This window comes from Erpetoichthys calabaricus, chromosome 2, assembly GCF_900747795.2.
Source record: "Erpetoichthys calabaricus chromosome 2, fErpCal1.3, whole genome shotgun sequence".
Classification (NCBI taxonomy): Eukaryota; Metazoa; Chordata; class Cladistia; order Polypteriformes; family Polypteridae; genus Erpetoichthys; species Erpetoichthys calabaricus.
The window spans coordinates 27,574,741-27,588,499 of record NC_041395.2 but is presented as its reverse complement, the minus strand read 5'-3'; the positions used below and the strand labels follow the sequence as shown (position 1 = coordinate 27,588,499).

Genomic DNA, 13,759 nt, shown 5'->3' with positions numbered 1-13,759 from the left:
ATGCTCGTATTTAGAGCTGAATTTTTCGCTCATACTTTCCTCGTATTTTGAATTTCTCGTATACAGAGGTGCTCGTATCTCGAGGTTCCACTGTATATGTTTACATAACCTCTTTAACACACTACTTCTCTGCTGCGAAGCGCGGGTATTTTGCTAGTTTTACTATATAAACAACATATAGCGTTACTTAAATAATATTGTTTTTTGTATAGAATGACAATTGCATCTTAGCAAGACCTTTTACATTTAATAAAATAATAGCAAACACAAAGGCCTGATATTGAGGCCTTCTAATATGGCAGTCATCATGGAGAGAATTTCTCGAAGCCTAAACTTTTATAAACATGAAACAAATGCCTTTAGTAGAGACAGTATGGTGATTATAATCAGATTATTTTAATTTTTAGAATGTTAATGTGGAGAATAAACTGTAGAGTAATAAATGGCTTTATTTTAACTTGCAGTATTAGGTGTGTAGTGAGAAGTCAAGCAAAGTGACCCCTTTTATTGGCTAACTGAGCAGATTACAATATGCAGGCTTTGGAGGCAACTCAGGCCCCTTCTTCAGGCAAGATATGTATGTGTGATATGTATTGATAATATCTGCATTGATATGATAATTTATGTGCGATATGTATTGATAATATCTGCATTGATAATATCTGCCTGAAGAAGGGGCCTGAGTTGCCCTTGCATATTGAAATCTGCTCAGTTAGCCAATAAAAGGGGTCATTTTGCTTGACTTCTCAGCCCATTCATAATGGCTAACACGGTACAACACCCTACTACTACAGTATTAGGTATGCAAAAGAAATAAAGTTGTCATTGTCTCCATATCTTTGTATATTTTTCACAACATTATGGAATTTTGCTGTCACATCATGTTGTGGCATGTTGGCACTGTTGTAGCACTGCTGCCTCGCAGTAAGGTGACCAGGTTTGCCATTTGCATGTTCTTCCCTTGTCTGTGTGGGTGTCCTCCAGGTGCTCCAGTTTCCTCCCACTGTGCAAAGACATGCAAGTTAGGTGAACTGGTGATGCTAAACTGGGCCCTGTGTGTGTGTGTGTTTGCCCAGCGATGGACTGGCACGCTGCCCAGGGCTTGTTCCTGCCTTGTGTCCTATGCTAGCTGAGATAGGCTCCAGCTCTATATGAGACCCTGGTCTGGATTAAGCGAGTCACAAAATGACATGTCATCATGTGACACAGCTGTGTAGATTATATTAAACAGAAACTCTGATCTTGTCCAATGTGTGTGTGTGTGTGTGTGTGTGTGTGTGTGAGAGAGAGAGAATACATCCTGGTATTGACAGGCATCCCATTCGGGTTTGGCTGCTGCCCTGCTTGCCATGCTGCGAGGGTAGGCTCCTGCACCTTTGCTCCTGAACTGTACTAAGAGGCCTTTTAAAGTGAATACATGAATGAATAGATGGATTTCTTTTGCTGATCAGTTGGGCAGCATGGTGCCTGCTGGGTGGTGCCAATGCTTTACAGATCCAGAAACCTGAGTTTTACTACCACACCTAACGGAGAATTTGTCCTCCTGTTACAAAAACACATGCAGGTTAAGTTGCTTTATGATTCATAATTGGCCCCAGTATGTGAATGAGTGGGTCATGCATTAGACTGCCACCTTACTAATAATAATACATTTCATTTATATATGCTCATGGTACTTGTCCAGGATTTGGCTGTCTGACCCTGAATTGGATTAAGTGGATTTGAGAGCAAATTATGCGTTATGTCAGTTGTCAGAGAGTATCAGTAAGTTACAAATAAATAAATAAATACATCGTAGTATTCTTAAAAGTAATAGAAAGATTAAACACACTTTTGGGAAAAAAAAGAATTAAAGAAAAAATCTTTACATTACTAACATTTGAAATTATAATATACAGTAGATGTTTTTACCCAATAATTTCTGCACTGGAAATCCACATTCAGTTTATAAAAGCTGTATATAGCACCTTTCATAGCTATTACAAATTGTGTTACAAAGCACTCAACATAATATAGATGTGTATGTTTGGAAAATCGCCCTGAGGTGGGTTGGCGCCCTGCCCGGGGTTTGTTTCCTGCCTTGCACTCCATGTTGGCTGGGATTGGCTCCAGCAGACCCCCGTGACCCTGTAGTCAGGATATAGCGGGTTGGATAATGGATGGACGGATGTTTGGAAAATTAAACACAGATATACTTAAAATGATAACTATATGTTTGATTAAATGGAAAATTGGTAAGGTTTTACAATGAAAAAAACTTTCCCAATTGACTTCCATCTAGGGGGCGCTCCAATGGCAAATAGCAGCCCTGAAGCCGTCTTCCGAAGCACTATACTCTGCAGAACCTTACCGGAAGTGCTGGTTAACAACGTGTTTTCAAGTTACAAAGATCACTGTATTTATTTCTTATAAAACACAAAAAACCCGCGGATAAAAATGTTTTTGTGGAATATATGTGTCAAATCAAAAGAGATTTAAGCACACATGTTTGTTATTAAAAGAATAAAAATCGTTATAAAGCAGTTTTCAAACACTCACATTGTGTACATAGGAAACCCCATTAGAAAACAAAAATATTAACTTAAAAAATGTAAAATGAAATTCAATGCCATTTGGAAGACTGAAACATATCGATATTCTGCACAAACTGTGAAAAACTCAAAGCAATTGGTGAGGTGGATCACGAGATTTTAATATGTTATTTAAACACCTCTAAGCAAGTGCACCTTTGGGTGATAGGTCAATCAGAAGGCTAAGACCTTGCAGGGCATTTTTTGGAGCAACATGATCTGCAATTTTAAAGGTTGTTGACTTCTTAGATAATTATGTGTCAATTAATAATCGTATGCCTTCCCCCAGATAACTGCAATTTTTAACTTTTTTTCATGTTTTATGACCAAGACAACAGGTAGGGAACTTTTGTACCTTCAGCACTACAAAATGGCAAAAAAAAAAAAAAAAAAGAAAAAATTCTGGGAAAAAATGGTCATAAAGATTAATGTAAATGCAAACAACGCAAATCCTGCTCTGAAAAACAAATGTATGAACTTTTATGTGGAAAAAAAGAGAAGGGTGCAAAATAGTCCTACCATGTATCTAAAGATAGATAGATAGATAGATAGATAGATAGATAGATAGATAGATAGATAGATAGATAGATAGATAGATAGATAGATAGATAGATAGATAGATAGATAGATAGATAGATAGATAGATAGATAGATAAAGTGAATGCGCAAACTTTCTTAGGCTGCAGATCTTCAAAGAAGTGAACCAGAAGAGGCGTGGACAGAAGCGGGGCTTCAAGCGAGGTTTCTGCTCAGTTTTTGGGTGATGTTTTTCTGATCTAAGGGTGGAGGAAGAAAATGTGTGCTGTGCTTCCCATGCACCTTTCAAATTAGTTCCCAAAACAGACTAATGCTACATCTTCACATTTAATGATAGACAAATGGACCGGCAGACAAACAGACAGATGGAGATAGATCTGTATCGACCCCTAAGGAGACATACTCTTGCTGCAATAATCACACATTTTCTTAGGCTATTTTCCCACACCTCAAAGTGTGTATGTTAGATTAACTGGCAATTCTAAATTGACCTGGCCCCATCAAGAGTAACTTCCTGACTCATGCCTGTTTTCTGTTGGGATGGGTTCAAGCTTTACTGACCCTGAGCTATGTTAAATGGAATTCCAAAATTGACATTTTTCTAGTGGGTACTTAGAAAATGCAAAAGGTAGAAGTGTGGAAGGCAAACTTGAAAAATCCAGAGTTTGCAAAGATGGTAAACTCCAACAGTCAAGGATATCAGTAACTGTGTATAAAGATAAAAAAGATAATTTGTAATTCAACGGTTGTAAGTGGGAGATTGCCAGGATGTCAATGAAATCAAGACACACTCGATACACACACAAACACATATTTTTTTACATTTTACATACAAAGCATATTTATACAGCCTCAAAATCCCTTACGAGAATCATTATCTAAACATTGTTTTAGGTTTCAAAGTGATATTTAAGGCTCAAGTATTAAAAAATATGGACTTGCAGCCAGGCCCTGTTCATGTGAAGTTTCCTGACTTTGTGAACTTTTGGCCGCCCATTTCTGCAGTGGTTGAGTAGGATTCTGAGTTACTGCCTCATAGTGGGCCTACAACAGACTCTCCCCATAGTGCCATTCGAGGACATTCATTTTCTTTTCCACAACACCTCAGTGCCATGTGCCTTTGCTTGAAATATGAGATCTTTCCCCAAGTTTTACATTCTTGGCCGACTCTGGCAGATTTTTCCTTTAGGTTTGGCTGGTACTTTGCACGATTCATTCTCCCTTAAATCCTCATAAGCTTTTCAGCGGCTTCTGATGAGAAGTATCCTCACAATGAAATGCTCGAATGACCGGCATGTGTGGTTAGGGTGCTGCAACAGGCTTGCTAAAACTTTGAGATGAGAAATAAATTCAGCTTTCCCACTTGGTTCTACCATATTTTAGCATTAAAGTTTTATACTGATTTAACATGGTAAAAGTATTCCCAATTCAATTACTTATAATTGCAGCAGACACAAACTAAATGTAAATTTTACAATATTATAGCTGAAGGCCAAAGAGATTGGGTGGCCACTGATTGTAAATGGGTCAGGGTCTGAGCATCTAATTGTTCACGGCAATGGGCTGGCACCCCACCCATGGCTTCTCCACTTATAATAACCTCATCATCCCTGCAATGGACAAGCGGAGACAACTCAGAAAATCTGCATGATACCCCAACAGCATTTATTTCTAAAGCTCATCTTTATACACAGGACGTAGCTCAAACTGGTTTTCAAAATGTCGGATTGATTCCAGTAATAAATAAAAAAAAAATAGGTGAGAATAAAAATGAATAACCAAGAGAATTAATTAATATGGACTCACATAAAATACATATATAATTAGTAAATTGGTAGAGTCCACCTACTCTATATTGAATAATTTCATAAGTCTCTTAAGTTGAGTCCAATGATGAGGTGAGATGGCTGGGGCGAAACAAATAAAACTCTAGTTAGGCAGGAGAGAAAAGAAAAGAAAAGAAAAGAAGAGAAAAGATAGATAGATAGATAGATAGATAGATAGATAGATAGATAGATAGATAGATAGATAGATAGATAGATAGATAGATAGATAGATAGATAGATAGATAGATAGATAGATAGATAGATAGATAGATAGATAGATAGATAGTTTGTATTTGTCCTAAAGGGAAAGTTAGCTTTTACAGAAGAAAGAAAAACTTCTGACTTTGCTAAATTTAAACAAGAATAGTCATACTGAGGCACTGTTAAGGCAGTTTGCTGAAGGCATGAAGGAGCCCTAGAAATGTTTCTTGACCAGTGTTGCCCTTGGATAACGCTGAACATGTTGCGCCCAAACAACACAGTCTTCAACTGAATTGCTATTCATATTATTGCAGATAAAGAGTGGGGCTGGTCTCCTCACTTGGGGATTCACAAGAGTTGTACACGGATGTTGGAATGAAAAACTGAGAAATTCAAGTGAGCTGTACACTGACGTGTGATTAAGGAGTGGAGAGAAGGGTGAAGGGGAGGGGTTATTAGTCCCTCCTCAGGGTTTCAAGCAAATCGTACATGGATGTTTGATGAAGGAGCTACCTTTTGGAGTTGTAAACAGATCATACATGAATGGAGTGGTGGTGCTGCTGAGGGTGGTGTGTGACAGAAACAATCAGAGTTTGCCCCGGTGAACATAACCTGAAGCCACACCTTCCTCACGCAATTGGTTTATGTCAGTTATAGGTGAGAGAATGCCACCTACTTCCCCTATACGGTATAGCCATCCCTGTTCTTGACATGCCTCTGTTGAATAATTTATTGGCTGAAAGTTCTCGATATTAGGTGAAATTAAGTATATAATAGATAACATAAAGAGGATGTGTAACATTGTTCATAATGGCTATAAGCTTTATCTTCGTTCTCTCCAACACTACTACCTCCTGGGGGTTCAGAGAGTGTGCCATAACTGAGCTGACCTTCTTAATTAACTTGTTGATTCATTGGACCTCTCAAGTCCAGCACACCAAAGCATATTAAAAGATGATACTGTGTCTGAGCAATTAGATCTTCTGGAATGCTGGACAGTGAAGCAGTTTGATTATTTGGCTTCTAGTTCATATCAGTAGGTAAGTCACTGAATTGAACTGGCCCATCTATGGGCTGTCAAATGAAAGAAGTGAGTGTACCACCTCCTGAAGTGGCAAAGGTAGAGTGAGATACCTTCTTTGTTAGTGAGTGAAGTTTCCTAAGTTTAGTGACTCAGATCAGAGAAGAAGCATGCAGGTGAAAGTCTGCAGAAGAATGGGGCATACATACTGGAGCAGAATAAAAGGAGATGTGCTGAACAGCATGGCAGACTAGACTGAAAGCAACAGAAACAGCTAGGACGCGGTGTAGAAGCTCCTGTGTTTTTATGAAGCATCTCCCATGGGTGATAGTGGAGTAACCTTAAGAAGTTAAACCGTGTATCCCAAGATCTACAGGGAGAGTTAGTCTGGGCCTGTCACAAATAATTTAATAAATGGTCTTCAATGAACCATTACATGCTGCTGGTGTCTATGTCAGTTCTTCTCCTATCATATCTCGGGTTGTCACATAAACGTTCACAAAAACACCTTCACAATCCTCCATGAAAGAAAACATGAAAAATACATCTTAAGAATATCTGAATCAGATTACGTTCTGTATGCTTTTTGACATTACGCAGAGGGGTTGTGTGCATCAATTGCAGCACCCCATGACTTCTTTTGCTCTTCAAATACTGCATATATTTGGATTTATATATTTATTGCACACGTGTGTGAAACTGAAAGTGTTCAGAACATTAGTACAATTCAATTTGCCTGCAGGGGATTCTTAAATATGACCCTTCCATTCACAGTGGCGCCAAGTTTAGTTATAGTGTTGCTGCCTCACCGATCCTACACTTGATTGCTGTCCATATGGAGTTTGCATGTTCTCTCTGTGTGGTTTCTCTCCCACATTTCCAAAAATGTGTGCCTTGTGTTCACTGGTGACTCTGAACAGGAGTGCTGGTGTTTGTGTGTGTTGAGAACAAATGGCACCCTGTCTGCAGCCTTTACCTGCCATGCCCCTAGTGCCACTGGAATAGGCTCTGGTTCCAAACCTGAACTGGAATAAGTGGCTCAGAGGATGCCATTTTATGTTACACTTCCATTCCCTAGCACAGTACAGAGTACAAATTTAAAAATATAGAAGGCAAAATAAAGGAGAAAACAACTCATTAAAAAACTCCAGGCAACATACTGCATAAAGAAATATACATAATTCTAGAAATATCCACAGGCTATCTTAAATTAGGCTCTTCTGAATATTAATAATGTAAGACTATGCTCACATATGAGCATAGTAAGCTAAGGCCAGCTGGCACCATAGGAGAGAAAAACAAAATTCCAGTCTACAACTGATTCCAGAGAAATTAAACCTCAGGAGTCCACATTTATCAGGAAAAAGGCAAGCCATTTCATTTCCTTTGATTACATTATATTAGAGCACAGTGGTTACGGCTGCTGTCTCATGGATCCTGTGTCTTGTGTGCAAATCCCAGTCTGGTGCTCGTCTACTGTATATGAAGGGTGCAAGTTCTCCTGCAGGAGGTTTTCTGTAGGTACTCTGATTTTCATTCTACATTCTAAATGATGCATATAGCAGATGCTTTGATCCAAAGTGACTTACAGAAATGGTCTACACAACCAAGTAAACATGAGGCTGAGGACTGTTGTTACAGGACAATGATACAAAGCTGGCCACCAAAAGTGAAGTGCTATTAACCAAACAGACCAAGACAAGAGAAGGGACTCTTTTATTGCCTGCAAAGAACTTCATATCAAACTATTTTCAAATAAAAAAAACAAAAGATATTCACAGAACAAGAGGGTTTTCAAGGTCTTCTTAAGCACAGCGATGGAGTCAGTGGTTTGGATGGAGGTGGACTGCTCTTCCACCAGCAAGGAGCTACACACGAAAGGAGATTGCACTTTGATGCCTTGTGTAGGTGGTATCACCTGACACCATTCATCAGCTGACCTGAGTTGGTGAGAAGGAGTGCAGGACCTCATGTGTAAATCGACCTTCCACACAGTCACTTGTAGGGTAGGTTTACTGGGTCTTTAAACTAACTCGGTGCTACAAAGTGTGTTTTGTGAGGGGCTGGCTCCGCATCCAGGGTGACTTTCTACCTTACATCTAGGGATGAAATAAGCTCTGTCGTTTCTTACTGAACCCTGGCACTAAATTTAATGCTACGTTCACATCATAAGCCTCATGGCCCAATTCTGATTTTTGTTCAGATCGGGTTTGCTTATCTTGATGGTTTACATTCATGAGTACAACGTGATCTGCTGTAGTTAACTGTAATGTGAACACATCTGTCCCCCGAAATGGCACGCATGTGTACACTGATGCCTTTGTGCTCAAGTCATCTGCATTACCAACAATAAATATGTCATATTTGAGAGATGACTCATAAACCCAACAAAATGGATACACTAGTAGCTAGTGTATGTATCACATTTTACTCTGCAGGATGGCAGAGTTTGTCATCTGTATATGATTAGGTCAAGAAGGCGACAAAAAGCCAAACGGCCAGATTGTGATGTTTTCAAAGCTATTGCTGGCACTGCTGTATAAATAGATGTTTGGGTACGAGAATGGAGCCTACAGTGGTGGGACCGTGAGTGTTATCACAGCTATAGCTCTCCTCCATTGTTGTCCTGTGGCACTGCTGGGGCTGGCTGATGAGAACATCACTCGGTCCATGTGTATAGGTAAAACAACACAGGAATTTTGATGTGGCCATTCTCATTTATGTCACATGCCCATGAATCAGATGCTAAATCAAATTTGTAAAGATCAGATTTCTGTGTCCACTCGAACCTGAAAACATCAGGTTAGTTTCACATTAAGGCAAAAAATTGGATTTGTCACTTCACATTAGGCAAGTTTGGAAAATGAATAAATGAATATTATTTTATCCATCAATTCAAACAGCACATACTATGATATCATTGCTGCTTTTTGACTAGCCAAGACCTATACATTCTGCCCACAGAAGAAACTACCAAATCAAGTAGATCAGGAGAAAACTAGTAAGAAACTGTGCAAGAGCATCTGTCCACAGCTACGTCAATGCAATTATTCTCCAGAAATAGCAATGGTTTGTCTAACTATTCAAGACTAACAGAATACTTCATATCAAAACTTTTTTTTTTTCTTTTCAAATGTAAGAGTCCATGGGGACTTCAGCTTTGAGGACTCTGGAGTTTGGCGATGCACTTGAAATGCTTAATAAGTAGAAAAACAAGATGACATTTGAATCTGGTGGTGTAATTAATCTGTGAGTTTAGGAAATTGAATGGGACATGGTGAAAAATGTGAAGGTGATCCATGGAGAAGGCTATCTATCGCATCATCTCTTGGTTGTAGAAGATCTTTTAGTCAGGGGCATCAAGAAATGGAAGAGAAAAGTTCAGTCTCTGGAATTTGAAGGAGAACAGTGTGAGAAGTAAACATTGAAAGAGCAACTGAAGTTTCAAAACCATAAGGTAGTGCAAGTAGCTGAGAGATGGGAGTTTGGAAATGAGCTGCAGAATGAGAAAGAAATGTGCTCTGGATCGTGAAGCACATAGTAAAGAAATGGTTGTGAATTACTTGAAAAATAAATTAAGGTAATGTCATGATTGATAGGATTAAGGACACCAGGGTGTGGTAAATGTGAATTTGTAAATAATAATAATTAATAATTCTTTGCATTTATATAGTGCTTTTGTCATTACTCAAAGCATTCAGCAATTGCAGGTTAAGGGCCTTGCTTAAGGGCACAACAGAGCAGAGTCCCTTTTGGCATTTACAGGATTTGAACTGGCAACCTTCTGATTGCCAGTGCAGATCCCTAGCCTCAGTGAAGAGCTCTGAACCTGCTTATTGTTGGGCACTACAGAGCATGGGCATGGGCACTGAAAACAAGAGGGAGCACTGTGGCACCAGGGTGCATGTATACATTCTGCTTCTGTGCACATACATTATGTTGTTTAGTAGTGTGTTCCTTGTCCGAAGTTGGCTGCTGTCTTTCACATAGTGCTTCCTATCATATGAACATTGGATTTTGCAAAATGGACAGATTACTCACAGCAAATGAATGGATAATGATATCTAGTTTCTTAAATTACTGCACCTCTGTGTCAGCAAATTTAGTGTTTGTGTCAGCAAATGGACACATGATGTCTAGTGTCTTAAATCACCACAAATCTGTGTCAGCAAATCTAGTATCAAACTCTGGTGTCTGAGTCAGCAGATCCAATGCCAGCAAATGGATGGGTGAAGATGATGGCTAGCGTCTTAAACTACTAAAAATCTGGATCTGAGCTACTTTGTTGGGAGGATGCTTTAAAAGAATATACTGAACTGTAGGTGGACATAATGCTGATCACACACATGACATTTATTGCATTTCTCCATAGCAGAAGAGAAATAAAGAAGACAGATGAAGACTGGGTTTAAGGATTAATAGCAACATTATTATCTATTATATACTTAATTTCACCTATCCATCCATCTATGTATCAGCACCTTCCATATCTATCTCTTATCTATCAAAATTCATAATTACTTATTATACTGGACAATTTTTGTTGAAATGTTTTGGATCCTGAAAAAATATTGGTTATTATGATAGACGGCTTCAAGGTGAACCCACATATAATTTCAGATTGGTTGAATCACAAGAATTTGGAGAAACATGACAATAACTTTTATTCAATTTAGAGTGTTTAACCGCTTAATGGTGCTGACACATTGCATTGGTTCACTTAAGCTAAAAAAATGTTTTACTGCTGATTAACATGTGCACAGCTCATCTGATGTTTCTTGTTTCAGTGACAACAGTCAGCCAGCACTGATGGATTCCACGTAACCAAGGTTGAAATGTTCATCATTGACTGCACTAGGATTAGCAGGGAAAAAGTCCCCATGTGAGTGATGAAAACTAATCGTCATGTTGCTCTTCATAGTTTTGTATGCTTGAAGGAAACATGCTGCCAACCAGCCGGATGTATTTTGGTGCCCTGCATTTGCCAAGGATATTCTCAACAACATCTGTGAATGTGATTTCCTCCGACTCCCGCTAGTAGATCTTTGAACCACTTGTCACTGATGATGTGTCTGACTTGTGGACCAACAAAAATCCTTTCCTTTATCTTGGCGTCCGGTATTCATGGAAATATCGGTCTCAAATATCAAAATCCTGCAGCTCCCTTGTTCATCGCTTTCATCACTCCAACAAGAGGAGGCAAACAGATCTTTGCTGGGCTAACACGTGTGCAATACGGAGCAGCCAGTTGATTTTACCATAATGAGGCTCTTTAGCGAGGCTGTCCCTTTCACAAATGAAACAACAGGATTTGGTATTTATGAGCTGCAGTGACACTACTTTGAGATCAACACAGACGTTCCAGTTGTAATTGTGGTTGTGGTATATGCATACATATATTATATATATATATATATATATATACACTATGAGAGAAAATCAACATTGCAATAAAATGGTATGTAATAGGAATATTTAAAATACATAAGACACACTGAAAAGTGTTCAGGAAGCAAAGTTTTCATTGTCCAATATGATATAGTGCCTTCCATATCCATCTACCTATTACAGAAGCAAACAACTGATTCTCTTATAGCATCTTCTATCTGTCTATGTATATATTTAATAACAATCAGGACTAAGGTCACAGCCATTAGCAGGAAAAAAGAAAAAAAAAGTGTTGAGTGCATTGTAAGTTTCAGGAACCTGCTTAATTCCCACTGGATTCGGCCCTCTGCTTCTCCACCCCACCTTAACAAACAGCCCATTCAAGAGGACAGAGGAACAGAATGGAGGGTGTAGCTCCCCTTAAGAAAAAGGTGAATTGTGTGAGAGCCCAGCCTTTTCTTCCAACCACAATAGAAACTTTTAAGTGGCAGGGATAACAAAAAGAAAGTTTCCTTTATTTTGTATTTTTTAAGGGTATTTACCAAACAAAAACTTCCATTCATGAACTCACCTGAAACTTCTTCTTGGCCACAAAGTACTGCATCCGGCGCACCACCTTAATGGCAGCTCGGTGCTGCTCCCGCAGTCTGTGGGAAAAGGAAGAGAGAAGTGAAGAGGAATGAGACAGGTGTAAAGGGAGCTTCCCAAAGGCACACAATGCCTGGCACAAAGGGACTACCACTCACATTACCACCCCTCACAAAGACACTCAGCCCATTTGTTGTTTTTTTTTTCTTTCAATGCAACCCTAAAGTGATAAAAGACTAAAAGCCACTGGGTGGCTAACATTCCTGTACAAAATAATTAAAATGCAAGAGATGTTTTAAAAAAAAAAAAATGACAAAATTAGTGGCGGCCATTGGGGTTGTGATAACAGCAGGCTGCATAGCTCGGTTTTCCAAAACACGCCAGCTCCACTAATCCTACTGGTTGTGGTAATGAGACAACAAGGCAGATTCCCAGCTTGGCTTGAGCGACTCCCTGTGTGGCCTCCTTGGGTGCCGCATGCTGCTGTGTTCATAATAAAGACCACGTTAAAGAATGGATTACTGTGTTTATGTAGGATGTGGAGCTTTTCCAGGATGTGATCCATTGAAATATATGATCGAGAGTGGGAGAACATGTGGGAGTTGTTGGACGACCAAAACACAACTGTAACGGACTCCCTTATTTATAAATATCAAGCAAATAACTGTGATTACCAGTCTAGTCGGCCGCCAGGCATGGCAAGTGACCATTTATTTTTACAAATGAATTACTGTATTTTTCTACAACACTTTTCATATTAACAAAACATTCTCAATACTGCTTAATAAAAATCTGGGTTAGCAGAGGACCTGGAGGCTACCCTGGCAGAACTGGGCACAAGGTAACCCTGGACAAGATGTCAGTCCATTATGGGGCTAAAATAACAGTCTTACACCCATCTACTCCAAATGAGGGTTTAAAGTCCTACTCAGACTGGATTCATTTTGCTGTAGGATTTTAGGAAAAGTAATTATTACTGGAAGATCTCTTTAATTTTAAGGTGTACTCAAACTAGGTACGTTTATTCTGTACCTTGCCCAAGTGTGATCGTCCCACCTCCCTGCATCCCTGCTGGCCTGCACTCACACTGCACTTAATGTTCTGGGCCCATACACACTCTCATCACGACCATGCGACTTCATGTAAAGCCAATAGGAGATCTGAACATGGAGTGACAGCATACGTGTCAAAATGTTACATGTTACTTATTTTGTGGTTGTTTTGGAGTCGTGTAGGGTTTTGCTGTTAAACGTGCTGCACATACGAGAAGATTTCTATGGAGACAGAGAGGAAAATGCAGCTTTTCTTGCCAACTACATGTGTAAGGTGAGAATAAAAAGCTGTTTTTAACTCAGTCCAATTCTCATTTCATTCAATACAATCTATCTTACTCGTCACATCATTGATGTCATGTCCGTTTTCTGTGCTCAGGCACGTTTAGCGATCACACTGTTCCAGAATCCTACTGAACTGTGCTCAGGCCCACCTCTTCCAAGCAGGCCAGGGCATGGACGGTTGGCTCGGCACGGTGCGTTCACACTATTCAAATGACCTAGACTTTGAGGGGTTACTTGTGGACAAACATGCTCAGGCACAGAACGAATTGCCAGTGTGAGTACACTTCTGTC

General features: G+C 39.4%; 1 protein-coding gene across 2 annotated transcripts in view; it reads right to left on the bottom strand.

Moving 5' to 3' along the window:
• The window catches only part of LOC114645711 (potassium voltage-gated channel subfamily KQT member 1-like), a 773,371-nt gene that overhangs the window by 299,389 nt on the left and 460,223 nt on the right, over window positions 1-13,759 (bottom strand). For both annotated transcript variants that reach the window (XM_028793526.2, XM_028793527.2), the window contains one exon: window positions 12,115-12,190. In XM_028793526.2, the coding sequence (XP_028649359.1) occupies window positions 12,115-12,190 (76 nt within the window). The remainder of the gene's footprint in view (window positions 1-12,114; window positions 12,191-13,759) is intronic.